This window comes from Myodes glareolus, chromosome 2 (genome assembly GCF_982192425.1).
Source record: "Myodes glareolus chromosome 2, mMyoGla1.1, whole genome shotgun sequence".
NCBI classification, from domain to species: Eukaryota; Metazoa; Chordata; class Mammalia; order Rodentia; family Cricetidae; genus Myodes; species Myodes glareolus.
The window spans coordinates 134130264-134146394 of NC_142027.1; the positions used below are offsets into that span (position 1 = coordinate 134130264).

General features: G+C 55.1%; 1 protein-coding gene across 1 annotated transcript; it reads right to left on the reverse strand.

Annotated features, from left to right (window-relative positions):
* Nucleotides 1–328: 328 nt before the first annotated feature.
* Lhx5 (LIM homeobox 5) lies at nt 329–8920 on the reverse strand. The gene is made up of 5 exons (XM_048423479.3): nt 8748–8920; nt 6676–6899; nt 5794–6071; nt 4979–5144; nt 329–1696 (listed from the first exon to the last, which is right to left on the reverse strand). The coding sequence occupies exons 1-5, from the start codon at nt 8918–8920 to the stop codon at nt 1329–1331; spliced, it is 1209 nt and encodes a 402-aa protein (XP_048279436.1). The 3' UTR covers nt 329–1328.
* Between the last annotated feature and the right edge of the window lie 7211 nt (nt 8921–16131).

A 16131-nucleotide genomic window follows, 5' to 3' on the forward strand; every position in this document is an offset into this window, starting at 1 on the left:
AGAAAAGAAACCAAAACCCAAACTAAAGCCCCTAGAGCCGTGGTTCTCAACCTTCCTAAAGTTGCGACTCTGAAGTACAGTTCCTCATGTTGCGGGGACTCCAACAACAACATTGCTTTTGTCGCTACTTCCTAACTGTAATTTTGGTATGGTTATGAATCCTAAAGTAAATATCTGTGTTTTCTGATGGTCTTAGGTGACCTCTGTGAAGGGGTTCTCACTGCCCTGGTGTATGGGGACCAGGCCTTTATACCTGTCAAGATGTAATGTTGGGACACCTACCCTGACTCTCAAGACACTGAAAAAAAAAAAAAAGACCACACAGAGCTGAGGGAGAAAAGATTTTTTTATTAATCTTTCTTTTTTTTAAAAAAAAAGTTGATTTTTTGTTATTTTGTTTTGTTTTTTGTTTTTTTGTGGGTTTTTTTTGTGTGCTTTTTTGGTAAACCTCTTTCTGACTCCCCTTCCCCACTCTGCCCCACCCTCCTCTTAAAAATATAAAAATGTCCAGACCCAGATAACTAGAGTACAATAAATAAACAGTAAACACAAAAACATACTTTATTTGTTTCTTCTTTATACAAAATAAGGAAACTAGGAGCGTCCGACTTCCAAAAAAGTATAGTTTGTCCTGATGGCCCAGCCTCCAGGCCCCAGGCAGGGAGAGTGACCCCTGGGCAAACGCCCAGGGACTTGGCGCCCGGCTCAGGGGCAGAGCAGGGGTCGGAGGGTTCGAATCCTGCCCAGCCCTCAGGCTCAAAGTATGGAGGAGCAGGGAGTTGGGCCCAAGCAGGCCCAGTCCTGACTGCGCAGTTTCCTAGACAAACTGACCTTGAGCCTCAAGATTCGCCACCAGGGGGCGCCAACTCGCAGGTGGATTTGTCTTCCAGCAAAGCCACCATTCACCAGCGGTCGTCTATTTTTCTTCTTCGACTGAGGCTTTCTTCATCTTTCTCTCCCCTCTCCCTTCAACCTCTCTCTTTATTACCTTTTTTTTTTTAAGAGAAAGAGTGAGAAATAAGATTTCACAATGGCCTCGGCTTGCAGGGAGGGGCCGCGCCACGGTCTCCTCTCTTTGGTCCCAATCTCCTCTTAGTTCAAAGAGGTGATGCGGGCCGGGGTGTCCCGCGGGCGTCTAAGGTGTGCTTGGAATCTCGACCCTCCAGAATATTGACTTTGGTCCCAAGAAATTGCGCAGTCGCGCGTGCCGAAGCTTTGAAGGGTGGAGATGCGAGTTGCCGGATGGGTGCGAACCCAAAAGAGGACTCTTGAGAGTGACCCAGGAAGCGTTCAGGGCTCGATGACAGGGGGCGGCCCGCCCCTTGGCCTTACCATACGGCCGCCTCGTTGAGCTCCGGGTTGGGGTGCGACAGGGGTCCGCTGTAGCCGCTGGTGCCGCTCATGGGGAAGGGCGGGCTGGGCCCGCCGCTGAACACCTCTCCCGGCATCGGGTGCAGCGCGCCGGGCAGACCAGGCTCCGGGCTAGGCGTGTCCGGGTGCGAGATCATGTCGGTGAACCTGGGGTTGTCCGCACCGTGCGGCCCGGCCAGTGGCGGTTCCAGAGCGCCCAGCGGCGTCGAGCCGGGTCCCGACGCTGCCAGGAAGCTTGAGTCGGCCGGGGACTGAGCCTGCGAAGGCGGGCCGTGCGCGAAGAAGTCGTAGTTGCCTCCCGGGGTGTAGTAGTCGCTTTGGTAGTCTGCGGGAGGGACAAGGGATAAGACGTGGGTGGCGTGAGGATAAACTGCTAAAACCGACAGGGACTCAGGGACCTGGGAGAGGTGACCCGAGGGCGCGAAGGCCAAGGCACATGGATAGGCCTGTGAGTACAGACTTGCGGAAGGTGCAGGAAAGCATGCCACTGACCCTAGGTTAGACCTAAGGAGGCCCTCAGAGGCCGAAGGAGGAAGCCTGAGACCCTGGGGACAGAAAGGGACCGAGGAGGGCCAGGAGTAAGACTGGAGAAGAGGTAGAGAGAAATACGCAAAGGTCGGCCGAGGGACTAGAAGTGAGAGAGAGCGAGACAGAGCTTACAAGAACGGGGAGCAATGAGGGACATAGGCAGCGAGGGAGGGAATAGCAGGTTTCCAAACACGCAGAGATGGGGAGAGAGCCCGCAGCGGTCAGAGGTGCGGAGCCAAGGGAAGATTTACTGAGAGATGGAGGGTGAAGGCGGTGGAGGGCAGCCCCAGACGTGCCACCGCACCCCGAACAGCCAATTCCACTGAAGTGAGAGAGTGAAGGACAGGAAGAGGGAGACGGAAAAACAAATAAACAAGAAAATAAACAAGCAAACAAGTAAACAAACAAATAAGCAAGCAAGCCGTGGTGAGGGTACGGATGAGCCCAAGAAAATGAGAAGACCAGCAATCGCCTTCGACTCGGTGTCTGCAAGACTTGGAGAGGAACGCGGGAACAAAGTGGCTGCCGCAGCTCCAAACACCAAAGGGGTTCCGACTCGGAATGCGGCCCCAGAGGGAGAAGCGGGACCAGGTCAGCTTCCAGAGCTCAAAAAGGCGGCGGGCAAGGGGCTTTGGCCCGGGGCGAGCAGGGCACAGAGCCAAGAGCAGCCTCAGCGTCTTCTGCTCCCCTCCTAGTGGAGACTGGACCTGAGAAAGCCAAGCTCAGCGACTCTGGAGAGGGAACCCGAGTTCAGGACCACTTGCGGGTTCCTGCGGGGCGGGGGTGCCTCGGGTCTCCAGTCTCTAACCAGAGAAGCTTTCTAGACGCCCAGGTTATTTTGAAGTATTTGGGGACAAAGACCTTTGGAAGATCTGACACAAATAAATGACCATTCTTCCCACAAATTCAGGGATTCAGGACTCAAGGGTCAGGAGCTCAAAACGCCACAAGAAATGGCTTCTGCTAATACTATTTGCCCCCGCTCCAGAACGGCCCCTCCTGGATTGGGGTGCAGGACCCCGACAAAAGGAGCGCCTTAAGCCTATTGGGGGGACAGTACCCGCTTTGAACAGCAACAGCGGGAAAACCGGCCTCTCCGAGGCCAGGGTTTCTTCAGGAAATCCACTCCCCTTGTTCAGTTCCGTGATCCGAGTGTATAGGCGAGTTCTGGATGTCCAGATCACCCCATCTTTTTTTTTTTTTTTCCTTTACCGAAATCTGAAATCTATCCAAATCGGGGGTGGGGGTGGGGTTGCCTGGAGACCTGCCTGGGGTGGAGACAGTTTTGGTAACAACTAAAACGACCGCCAATTACATTTGGAAAAATCTCAAATTCCATTCTGAAAGTTTGGGAGGTTGAGAGAGACGAATTTGGGGGCACTCAAAGGAACGGAAAAGGATCGCACTAAGCAGGGAAGGCCGCGGCCCTGGAGCCGTGCGCGCCGCCTCCGCCCATATGGCGGCCGGGCCGGAGGTAATTGGAACAAACGCTGTCTGAAAAGGGCACAAAAGCCGCAGCTGGGGCTTTGTCCGAGCTCCCACGGGGAGCCGCGGGCCCCGTCACCCGGCCCCTTTCTCGCCCGCTACCGGCCGCCGCCACTGGGATCTCCCAGTGCGGATTAGGCGGGGCTGCTGGGCTGGGGGCTGAGGAGTCCTGCGCTCCCCATCCCGTTTTCGGAGAAAAAAGGGGTTCTGGTGTTCTGTCCCCCACCCTGTCCCACAGGCCTTCAGAGAGAGGGGTTGGCAGGATGGGTTAGGGGTGGGCTGGTCCCCCTGAAAATCTTGATTAATTACTCAGGTTGCGGCAGAGGCTTCCAGGCGGGTACGCCCCCACTATCTCCGGGCTTCGGGTTGAGATTTTTTTTTTGGTACGGAGGACAAGCTAGACGGAAAGATTAGACGTCCTAGGACACGCCCATCACCGTACAGTTCCGGCTCCCCCAACCTGGACCCCCGCTACCATGTTAAAATCACCGGTTCACTTCCCCCCTCCTCCAGCAATTTCCTGGGACCTTGGCCTAGTCTGCAGATAAACTTCCCAGGCTTCCGCACTTGGAAGTCCGGCCAGGGCTCCTCTTTCTTTTCTACGGGGTTGCCTGGCTTCCATCACCTTTCCACTCCGGGCATTGTCCCCGAACCCATCTTTTATAAGGAATTCACTTCTAGCCTCACCAGCTGGATTTGGAGACCCTAACTCAGTGCCATTGGTGAGACTCCCGGTGACTCCACAGATCGGAAAGGCTCGGGAATCCAGACCAGTGAATTCTCCGCCCGGAGGAGATTAAGCTGGGCAGGCTTGCAGCCCCTCACCTCCCCCCAGGGAACAGGCCAGGCCGGAGGAGCTGGGAGGAAGATGGGGTGCTGGGATAGGACCCTAGTCCTGGGGAGCAAGAGAAGAAAAGATTTGAGCAAGCAGGCTTGAGTTTATTAATGGCGTCAGGAACGTCGCTTGTGCAAACCAACGGGTCTTTCTCCCTAGACTCAAAGATGGGTCCGGAGACGATCGGGGCATCACCTCCGCCTGCCTCATTCTAGACCAACACTTTTACTTGGACCCGAGTGGACCCTAGGTCCCTACAGGCGTTGGAGTCTTTCGCATGCGGAATCCATGGTGTCTCTAACAGAGCAGAATTGCTTGCTGCCTTTGAAGACAATTTCGAGAAGGCAGAACCCTTCTCCCCTGCCTCCGGCAGTGGATTATGGAAGCAAGGCCAAGTGGGCGGCGAACCGTACTTGGAGTTTCCGGGTGCTGCCCCAGTATGACCCGGGAAGTGTTACGTAGGGCTCTCCTGAGCATAGTGGACCACACCTGAGTGGTCCTTACGTCTGGTTGTTTCACTGAGGTCTCATTGCGAGCGGGTGTGTATGTGAGTTCATGTGTCCTGTGTGGGTGTTCCTGTTCAGGAGATACCTGTGGGTGAGTAGCCTATGCTAATGAGTCTGTCTAGGAAAGGCTTTGTGTACATCCTGCGTGGGTGGGGAAAAATAAAGACTGCCCTACTGTGGCCCCAAACGCCAGGAGGCCCAGAATAGCTGTGAGCCCGGGACGAGTTGCAGAGCTTCCCCAGGCGCCCCTTACCTCCGTAGTAAGTGTACGGGGTGGACCCCAACATCTCAGACTCGTCCAAGCGGCCGCCCAGGGGACGCATGCGCCGCGGACTCCGGAAGAAGGCGTGTCTCCGTGCGCCCAGAGCGCTCAGCTGTTTCATGCGGCGTTCTTTGGACCTTCGGTTCTGAAACCACACCTGAGGCGAAAGAAAGGGCAGTGAGCTTGGGGTCAGAAATGACAACCCCCCACACTCCTGCTGCGGTTGGCCCTGCTGGGTCCTAGCGCCTTGGGCACAACACGACTCCCCTGAGGCGAGGGCTGGGACGGATTAGTCCAGGAGGGGCGGAGAGGGGCTTCGGCAAACCAGCCAAGGGTGAAGGATTTCGCGGACCCGTGGGGTGACTCATAAAGGCTCCGGCTTCCTGGCCCTCGGCTTGCCCGCGGCCTGACGGCTTTATAAAAGCCTCCTGCCCCTTCAGGTCCTCGCCCGCGGCTGCAGAGCCAGGCCCCCCGATTGTCGCTTTGCCAACGCTAGAGCGCGAGGACATCACCCCTTTCTGTGTTTGGAGAGGAAGAGGTCCTGGAGGCCGGAGAGGCTTAAGTCATTAGCTGGTCAGGGTGGGGTGACGGGGTGGATGAAATTCAGAGAGGTCTGGAGACCTCGTCCAAAAAAATCACATAATTGCCAGGACAGTGGGACCCTATCAACCTTTTAGCTCAAAAGTCTCCTCTTCTAAAGGGTGCGCTGATGGACTTTCCCCTACGCCAGGCCCTGAGGGTTCAACGGCTAGGCTACCCAACCGGAGCACGCCTGCTGGTCGGGAGGGTAGGTCCACCGGCCGTACCTGAATGACCCTCATGTTGAGGCCAGTTTCCTGTGCCAGCTGTTCGCGAATGTGGCGCGTGGGCTTGGGCGTGGCGGCGAAGGCCGCCTTGAGCGTCTCCAGCTGCTTGGCTTTGATGGTAGTGCGCGGGCCGCGCCGCTTCGTGCCGGAGTTCTGTTCCTCGTTCTCGTTGTTAGCGGTCTCCTTGTCCGATGAGGTCGAATTGTCAGTCTCTTTGGGGTCGTCCTGTAACGGGTCCTGGAGGTCCGGGGACAAACTGCGGTCCGTACAGGATGACACTGCGGGGCGGACGGGTTGGGGACAGTGGTGTCAGCACGATCTGTCTCCAGTTCAGAAACCCGTTTCTGAAGACCTCTCTGCCTCAGTTGCGGGGATCCCCCCAAGCAGTCACACCCCTCCCCCGGAATCGGCGTCCACCCACTCCCCCCAGACCAGGTTTGGTTTGAAAGAGTCTTCTCAGAGCCCCCGAAATTTGGAAGCTCCGGGGAAGCGGGGCACACCCTCTGGAGAACCTTTTCTTCGGGAGTGGGGAGACATTGTACCTTCTCACCTCCTCCCGCCCCCCGCCCCGTCTCGCCTTCTTCCAAATAGCGATGAGCCTGCTGGTCCTTCTAAAATTTACCAGGACCTCAAAAGACTCTGAAGGGGGATTTTGTTTTTCAGTTCTAAATTGGGGGGGGGGGAGAAGAGCCTGGTTTAGGGTTCTTCTGTAGAACCGGCTCTGACTCTCCAGCCCTGAAGCAGCCCCCCAGCAGACGAATCCTGGACTGAATTCAGCATAGCCCAGAGCAGGTGTGGGGTGACGGGTTGAGAGTGCCCAGCTGGTGGCTGAAGCCCGTTTACGTCTGGAGGAAAGCTGAGAAAGGAAAGAGGCCTCCATACCTGAGTTGAGGCTTCCTTCCTTGAGGCTAGAGGAGCTCAAGTAGTCGTCCTTGCACACAAACTTGTTTTCGTCGATCACGTAGAGTTCCTCTCCGGTGGACAGCTGCTTGTTACACACCATGCAGGTGAAACAGTTGAGGTGGAAGACTTTGCTCCGGGCCTTGCGCACCAGGTCACTGGGAGAGATGCCTTGCGCACAGCCAGCGCACTTCGTGCCAAAGCGCCTGTGGATACAAGGCGCCTGTCACTGTGAGGTAGGGAGGTGGGCCTCGTGTCCAAATCCTCTTCAGTGCTAACCTCTTCCCGCCCGCTGTGGTTTCCCAGCTACCTCCATGTCCATATCTGTCAAATGGAAGCCTAATTCTGCTGTCCCTAATCAGAGCTGGTTTAGGGCCAGGTCGTCCTGCTTTTAATGAAGAGGTGGGAGTGAGCCTTGAGACAGGGTGTCCCAAGATGCATCCCCTGCCTTGAGGTCCCCACCAAATACTTCTCGGCTGTTTCAGGAGCCCATAAATTAAAACCTGTGGACCAGGTTTCCATCGTTCTTAGCTTTGCCCTCTGGATTGGGAAGGGGATGTCCCAGATAGGACCACCACTGTCTCTCTCTAGCAGCAGGGTGGAGGATCCAAGCAGAAATGAATGCCAGAACCTTCCTCTGGCTTCTGGTGCTACCTTCGAGACCTGATGACCCCCCCCCCTCCACCGCAGGAGCTGGGGATAAGAGGCTCTCAGAGGAGTAAGTTCTGGAAACAGGAAGTCAGTTTCTGTAGACACAACCTCCTCCCCCATCTCTGGCAGGCAGCAGGAGGGCAGGAGAATAGAGACAGAAGCTCCTCTTAAGTCCTCAACTAGGATCTGGGGTCACTCCAAAGCCCCCTTTCCCTTGCCTCTGAACCGATCCCCTTTCTTTCTTCCTTAGACTGTGGAAGAAAGTACCCCCCCCCACACACACAATAAGTACAAGAAGGGGTAGAGGTTGTGTGGGAGGAAGAAGAGGGCTCAGAACCTTGGGGGGATCCCCCCATCCTCTCACACCCATGTCTCTAAACAGAGTGAATTTGGGTGACATTGATGTAGTGAGGGCATTAGAGACCATAAGTCACTTTTGGCCTTATCCGGCAGCATAATTGGCTATATACACCTTATCAAAAATCATTAGGTACTTCGCAAGCATGCCACATTAGGGGCGCCAGGGCCTCCGGGGCCAGGGAGTTTACACGTGTAAAGGCGCGGCTGACATTTTCTCCTATTCAAATTCCCAAGTGCCCAGCCACTGGGGCAGGCGGCTGCCTTTCTCCTCCGGTGAGCTAATCACGCCCCCTCAGTGCCTGGAATTCAGACTCACAAAGCCTGTCAGGGTGCCGGGTGGAGGCAGGCAGAAAGAGCAACCATCGAAAACACTACAGGTTTCAAGGCCGCTCCTGAGCATTTCCCATCTGGGGAAACTGAGGCCCACAGAGGCCCTGGGTCCTGGTCTGTGTGTGCTACGGACTTGGGAAGGGAGGTTGACACATCGCAGAGCAGACCTGCTGATCCTCGGCCTCCATTTCTTCTGTACCTTTCCAACTGTGGAGAAAATGGAGCGAGGGTGGGGGTGGGGGGCAAGGGGAAGGTCCTCGGTCCCTCACCTCTAGAAGAGCCCTTCCTGCCTGGGCCCTTTGGAACTGGGAAGTTTCTGTTGTCTTCAGATTACCCTCTGGGCTCAGAGTTACTGTTGGGACCAGAAGCCCCCACTGCTCAGAACTCCTGGAGCACCTTTGGGATCTGGGAATGTGCATCCTGAAGCTTCTGTCCCGGGGACTCAGATGTGGGGAAAGGGCCGAGAGCAAGTTGCCTCTGCCATCTGGCCGCTCTCCGCTGTCTGGTAGACCCAAGGTGAGGCAGCCAAGCAGCGTCCTCTTTCCTCGCCTTAGCTTCTCACGAGGAGCCCACGACAGGGCGTGAGGAGGGCAGAGGTCTATCTGCCTCCCCCCTAGGATGGGGTGGGTCTCCTGGTCTCCTAATTCCCGAGGTGCCCCGGTGGAGCTCCGGCCAGCCAGTGGTAGGCAGCAGGGCGCGGCGGGGCCTCTTACCTGAAGAAGTCGTTTTTACAGTACAGCTTGCCCTCCCGGGAGAAGCACTTCTCCGAGAGGTTGGTTTTGCACTCGCAGCATTGAACACATTTAATATGCCACGCGCGGTCCAGCACGTTCAGCAGAAAGCGGTCGAGGATCGGCCGCTCACAGCCGGCACAGTGCACCATCATAGCCGCGCGTCCCGGGCGGCTCGGGCCGCCTCGTCTCCTTGGGACCACTGGGCCCTTAGGGCCTCCCGGTCCCGGCTGCGGTGGCTTTCAGTCTCCCTGGTCTTCAGGCCTCGGCAGGGGCGAGCGCTGTATGGTTCAACCAAGACTTCGCGGGTTCAAGTCCTCCAACGCTCTCCGGCCTGGAGCTGCACTGCCCAGAGTGGCGTGGAGGGCGGCGGCGGTCACAGTCTCATGTCACGGGTCGCGCACGGGCGCTCGCTTCAGCCTAGCGCTGGTGTCCTAGGCGGCTGCTGGCTTCTGGCGCTGGCGAGCGGCTTTCCCGGTTGGCGGAGGCGCCGGCACTTTCCCCCACTTTCAAGCGGTCCGGATCCTCATCTTTGTCTGGCCGCCGCCTAATTCGCGCATCCTTATTCAGATTTGGTGACGTGGTGCGGCACGTAGGGTGCCGGGCGGCCAATGGGCGCGCTGTGGCCATAGCAACCTCTTAAATTTATAGCATATCTAAATTGGCTACAGCGTTGCGGTCAGGACAGAGCAAAAAAAACAAGACATCAGTATTGCCGAGTATTTGCTAGTACCTGGTTCCGAGGCTAAGTAAGTATTTACCTTTCAGTTTGGGCCTGGAGGAGTGGGGGCGCGGTCGGAAAACCGGGGTGCCTTTCCTCTCTCTTCGCAAATATTTTTTTGGGTGCAGGGTTCCAAGGCCTAGTCAGAGAGGGACCTCCCACCCAGATTGCCGACCTCGCAACCTGTAGAAGTTGCCCTGGCCGGGAAGGCGCTGTAGTTTCCCCGCTTCCGAACCCGCCCAGCTTCCTCTGGCTTAGGACTGCGGCTCGCTCGGGCTCTGAGCGCAGGAACTGAGACTCTGACTGTCTCCTGGGCTGTGATTTCTTTTGTCACACGCGGGGCTGGGGCCCAGTCGGGCTTTTCTTACCAAGAGAGAAAGTGAAGGCCAGAAGCGTGGGTAGTCATGTACCCCATCCTACCAGGCAGGTTGGAGTAGGGATATTTATCAACTGGTCCGGACTCCCGAAAGTCAGGTTACCCGCTCTGGGGAAGGTGTGGAGAAGGGAAGGTCTACCTCGGATGGGAGTTCGGGCAGGTAGATAGGAGGGGCCACTCACTAAGTCTTTCTAAGCCACACTGTTTATATTCCAGGACAGCCTGGTGGGAACCGTGGTGAGTGGGTCACTCAGCAGAGCGAGGGAGGCTGGCTAGTGCCGGGCGTCAGCAACACTCCGGAGTCCGAGGGCTCTAAGGTCCAGGCCGCTCCTAGGGTCAAAGGCAGCTTAGTGGGTGTGGGAGTACGGGCAGGTGTACACCGAGTAATGCGTGGGCCTGGGGGGGGGAGTAAAGGAACCTGGGAGGGCGGGGAGGGGAGAAAAGGCACCAGGCCTTGTTTCTGCGTTGCCAGCCAGGCCACCTTGCTTCGGGCGAGGTAGGATGGGCACATGCTTCCGAATGTCTGTTTGCTCCTGGTCTGAGCGCTGATGGTGCGGAGCTGGGGCCCAAGGGTTGGAGCCGGAGAGGATTTGTGCCAAGACTTGTCTGTGAATGTTTGGGTTCATTTACTGAGTTCGTTACTTATATATGCGCTGCTTGAAAACTATCGTTTTATTCTATTTATAGTGTGTTCGTGATCAAACCCTGTGACCTGGAGGGATTTTGATTATGTGGGTTTTTTTTTTTGCTTGTCAATTTTCGTGTTTATAATTTCTTGTGGTCCTGCTTGCGTGTGTGTTAATTAATGTGTGCATTAAAATTGTTTGTTAGTCTGTGCCTGTCTGTGTCTGCTTATGTGAGCTCTCTGAATGTCAGAGGACGTACTTGCCTGTGACAGGGTGAGCACATAAGGTCACTCCTGTGCATGTACTAACCCTGGTGTGAAGGTGTACTTTAATGTCTGAGTGTGTGTCTGTGTAAATGTGTGTGCTGCTGCTAGAGACCCTGTGTGTGTCTGAGCTGGGCTGTGTGAACTTGGGCATAAGGATTTTGTAGACCTGTGTGTGTGTGTGTGTGTGTGTGTGTGTGTGTGTGTGTGTGGACACTGGGATTTTATTTACAGGACTGGAGCGAATGTGTTTGTATATATACCACTAGCAACGATTATCTTCATGAATTGGGGGGAAAAAGATTTGGAGAGGCCCATCAGCTGGGCCTTTGGAGAAGGGTACCCCCAACTCAGGTAGCTTCTCTATGTGGGTGTCACCTGATCGCTAGTTTGTCAGGGGGACCAGCACCAGCTGTGTAGTGACCAGACCAAGCAGGCTGGATCGAACTTGGGCCTCCTAAGCCTATGGAGAGAGGTTCCAGAAGCCTCCAGAGGAAGCTGTGTGGCAGCATCCATCCAGCTTTCCTGGACCGTGAATGGGCCTTGAGCTCAGACAAGACACAGAGGAAATAGAGAAGAACTCGGAGAAGAGGGGAGTCACGGGGTGGGGGTGGGGCTGAGGCAAGCCCACTGCCCTCTGCCTTTGTCTCTCTGAGGTTTCCCCAGTGTCCCCGAATTCTCCTGGAGTGCTCCTCTCTTTAGCTCAGTGACTCCTTGACTCTGGTCTTCCTGGTCCCACTCCTTCCCCTTTCTTTCTCTGTTTCCCTCCCTCTCATCTTTCCTTTTTCCCTTGTTTTTTTTTTTTTCCCCCTCGATTTGGAGTCTGGCTTCCATCAAAACCACTTCAAAGACCGCTTCCCATTATGCATGGCTGCTGAGAGTGTTGGGGGGGAAAACTCACACCCCAACACAACACTCTCTCAAACCTCCTTCTCAGCACCCCTGCCCCCATTGTGGCCACACACACCCTCAAGTCACAATGAGGCATCTAGGTGTCAGACCCCTCCCAAGTCAGGGTTCTGTCCAACCAGCCCTGTCTGATTCTCCACTCTTGGACGAACCCATCAGTTCACTTCTCCCGGAATGTTCCTGAATGTCAGTGTGCAGCCACACTCCGGGAACTGGAGAGAGAGAGAGAGAGAGAGAGAGAGAGAGAGAGAGAGAGAGAGAGAGACTACCTCAGTGAGTCCTCAGGCCTGTCTGTGGGTGGAACACCTAGAACTGAGCCATTGGTTGTAGCCAGTGAGGGTTGGTTGAACTTAAGGTAGCCCCACAAGGGCTCAAAGGCTAGTAATTGCCCTTCAGAGTCACCTGGACTGATAGAGCTCAGCCCCACTTATAGAAATCCACCCCCATACCAGCCTGACAGCTAGGGCAGCTTTCTCCACTCCACTATAGCACCCGGAAAAATAGCGGACCAGCTATTTTATGTTATCCTGCCCTAACAGCACTGACAGATGGCCAGCCGGCAGTGAAATTCTCTTCTCTATGTAACTAATAAACGCTTGCGTCTTAACAGGGTGATGCGCCGAGATTCAATGTCACTTATACAAGATGTTGATGGAATTTACTATATAAAAATCTCCCTGCTAGAGTAAAGAGTATCCACATTACAGCTCGACAGACGGTGCGGGGATAAATGAAACAGACAAAAGACAAACAAGATAATAATCTGTTTCCAATCACTTAAGCCCTGTAGAGTTAGTAAAATGTTCCTTGCATATTCCCCCTTGAGTTCGGTAATTAATTACTGGCGAAGAAACGCACACCTCCCGGCTGGAGTGGGAGTTTCAAGGCCCGGAGAGCTTGGGCGTTGGGGGTGTCTTTCTCCAGTTTCCTGCTGGGGACACTGGACAGAGGTGGAGGAAGGAGGTGCCTCTTTGCGTCGACTGAGCAGGACATTTCAGATAGGCACCTCTGCTCCTCTCCCCGTGTTTCGGAGATTCTTCAGCAGTCAAGAGAGAAAGAGGCCGACCACTCAGAGGGCCAGAGTGTTTCTAAGTCTTCCTAAGTCCCCCCTCCCCCCCAGAATGGCCTGATTAGCCTAGTTTTTTTTTTTTTTTTCCTTTTCATTTTGTTTCTCTGGTTTTTTTTTTTTTTTTTGACAAGGAGCAGGCTGGAGGCCCGGCGCTGGCCGGTGGGGAGGGGGAAGGGCAGAATCCAGGTTTGCCCCTTGCCCTCTTCTTCCGGAAGCATCTCAGGTGTAGCAGCATCCAGTTCTCTCCCGACCCCGATCATTACCTCCCCATCACGCATCCTTATCTCGCCCCCCCCCCCCCGCACCACCACCAAGAGCCTGCGAAGCTTTAACATTAAACAAACGCAGCGAGCGCCTGGGAGCTGCGCTCTCGGCCGGGTCTGCGCGGCGGCGGCGGCGGCGTTACAAATTGTAAATTTAAATTGCTCTCCGGATTCATTACTTCCCCTCTTTGATTTCAGCCAGCCGTGAAAAATTATACTGGTGTACCACTGAGAAACTGTTTTGCCGCAAAGAGCCTGCGCCTAATCACTGGCTTTCTCCCTCCGACAAGAGTGTAATTATTTTGTTTTGGGTGTAAATATAGGCGGCCCCGCGCACAGACACTCAGCATCCTGCCGGGCACGGCCCGCCGCCCAGAGGCATCCGCCCGAGGTAGGAGCGGGCGTGGAGGCCAGGCCAGAGCGAAGCGCCCGCCTCGTACTCCAGGCAGACCAGGTCTCCAGTCTCTGCCCCAGGACTCACGAACCTAGGGCATCCAAACCTAGCTGAGTGGACTCCAGCGGTGTGGGTCAGAGCTCAGGGTTAGGTCTAGAAGAATACAGTGGGATGGGAGTGGGTAAGGATTCCTGGGCCCCTGCAGGTCCCACACACCTGAACGGAGTCCCAAGTCCCAAGTAGGGACAGTGTCCTGGTCTAAGAGGAACACGGGAGACAGAACGGGTAGGCGGGTGAGTCCTATTCGCGCAAGCCTGTGGCCTACTTGGTTTCCAGCGCAGCTTTGCAGAGCTCGAGGATCCCCTGTAATTCCGAACACCCGGGAATTAGCCGGCTTTTAACCGGTGCTGGCCGGACCTGGGATGTTTACAAACCACTTGGGGTTTATTTCATCCTCGCCCCCTCTTCCATTCTTCCCTCTTCCCCCTCTTCCTTTCACGGTGTGGGGACAGCTATCCGAGTATTGGGAGATAAGCTATATTGGGAGACATGCCAGTAAGACCATTTCCCAAGACGTGCTGGAGTGCTTGATCTGAAAGACCAAGTCCAATATCTGAGCCCAACAGAGCTTTAACGGCTGCGACGCAGGAGGGAGCTGCAGGGTTTCAGCTGGGGTGACGGGTTTTACTTTGATAATGCCTAGCCCCACCGCCCAGAGACCCCAAGCACGCAGGGCAAGGAGTGAGCCCCACTCCTTACCGCTGAAGCCCCACATTTAGGCTGTTGGGACCCCCACCAGCAGGCAACAGCTCACCCTTAGGCTGTAAGACAATTTCCGAGGGCAGAATTCAGGCTTCAGTTTCCCCGGAGCCTGGGTTGGTTCTTTTCAGCAAGAAGAGGGCTTGGGAGAGATCACAACTTGTAAGCAAAACGGACATTTCTGCTTCGAGGGAGAAAATCCCACACCTAGCATCGGGTTGGATTCCAGGTTGCAGGTTTTCCTGTACTGGCGGGGTTGAGACCTGAGCTTCATTGGAAATCCTAGTACTGGGGAACCAGGCTAAATGTTGCTCTGTGGGGCCCAACCCCAAGTAGTCTGGGACTCCTCTGGCCCGGCAGCCAGCAGAATTCATCGAATGGACCCCGGGAGTGACTTCTCTGAAGTCCGGAGAGGACAGTTTGCCTTGGATACCCCTTCAAATGAAGAGTCTTAGTCCACCTATGACTTTGAGTTTTGTCTTCGACCTAGCTTAGTCTTTATGTTTGTTTTGTTCTCTCTCTCTCTCTCTCTCTCTCTCTCTCTCTCTCTCTCCCTCTCTCTCTCCTCCCCCTCCCCTTTTCTCCCACTCCCTCTTCCCACCCCTCCTCTCCCTCCACTCCCCACCTTCTTTTTGTTAGCCTAATTTGGGTTGCTTTAGAATTGGCCCGACTTTGGCAGCTCGTGGTGCTGTGAGGGTGTGTGTGTGTGTGTGTGTGTGTGTGTGTGTGTGTGCTTGCGCGCGCACGCGTGTGTGTATTTCTCAGTTGCTAATGATTGTGTGTTGATAGAGTAATGCAGTGGCCTCATTAGCCCTTGTTTAGAAGGTGTTAAAAGGGAGATCCGCCTCGGAAAGCCGCGGTTTACACAGCGGCGCGGCTGAACCCCAAGCCGCCAGGCGAGCTAGGGGGAGGCAGACCCGCTTCCACCCCCTAGAGAGGGGAGAGGGGGCGGGGAGGCGACCCCAGCTCCGGCCTCCCAAGGCGGTACGTTTACCCTGCTGAGCGCCCTGGGCTCGATGGGGACCCCAGCGGGGGACAGCTCTGGTTCCTAAACTCCGGGGAGCTGCTCAGCGGGGCTCCGCGGCCTTTCCCAGGGTAGGATGGGGCAGGGAGGAGGGCAGAGGGAAAAAAATGCAAAATTTTTTTTGAGGGTCGGAGTGAGGTATTTTATTTTAGAGGCGATTACAGACCAGTAGGTAGCGACTGGGGTCTCCGGGCTGGGGTAATCTCCATGCCCTGTCCCCCACCCCCGCCAAAATAGATATCTCAAGCTATGGGGGTTGGCAGAGAATCTCTCCCCCCCCCCACAACTTGTTCTCTGATGGCCTTTTGGGACCTTCGTTTTTGCAAGTTTCTTTCCCAATCTCTCTCTGCCCTAAGGCTTCCACCTGGGAAGGAATTTGGGAGATTAAAATTGTAGCTGGCTGGCCTACTTCTGCAAAGCTTGGCGGGTGAAAGGAACTCTGTTGACCTGGGGCTAGAGGGTGCGCGTGCTGGGTTGTGTTGATGCCCGAAAGTGGAGGACCATAGACCAGGCTCCACACTGTTGGCATTCCCCATCCCTTCCTCGGCCCCGAACATCTAGGTTTGTGGCTGAGCTGACATGAGGAGAAATCCCATTTTTTTTTATCCTGGGTCACGCGAAAAGACCTGAGGAAATAAATATTTTGAGCAGGCTCAGTGGGTGCCCTTGTTGAACTAGGAATACCCTTTTCCTGATGAAAGGGAGAAAGAACGGGTTGGTATTCATCGTGAGACTCTTGGATCGAATTTTTCTTTTTTTTTCATGGAGGTGTGTGGCATGCGTGTGTGGGAGCCTTTCTCGTCTCACTGGTTTCTTTGCATTTGGTTTTCCCGTTCCTGAATTTGACATTGCAACTAGTCTGGGCATCCTAATCTGGTAAACACCCACCTATCAAATATCGGAAACCATCATGTCCCCTTTCCTGTATGTGTGTGTCTCATGTTTATTTATATAGTTTTTTG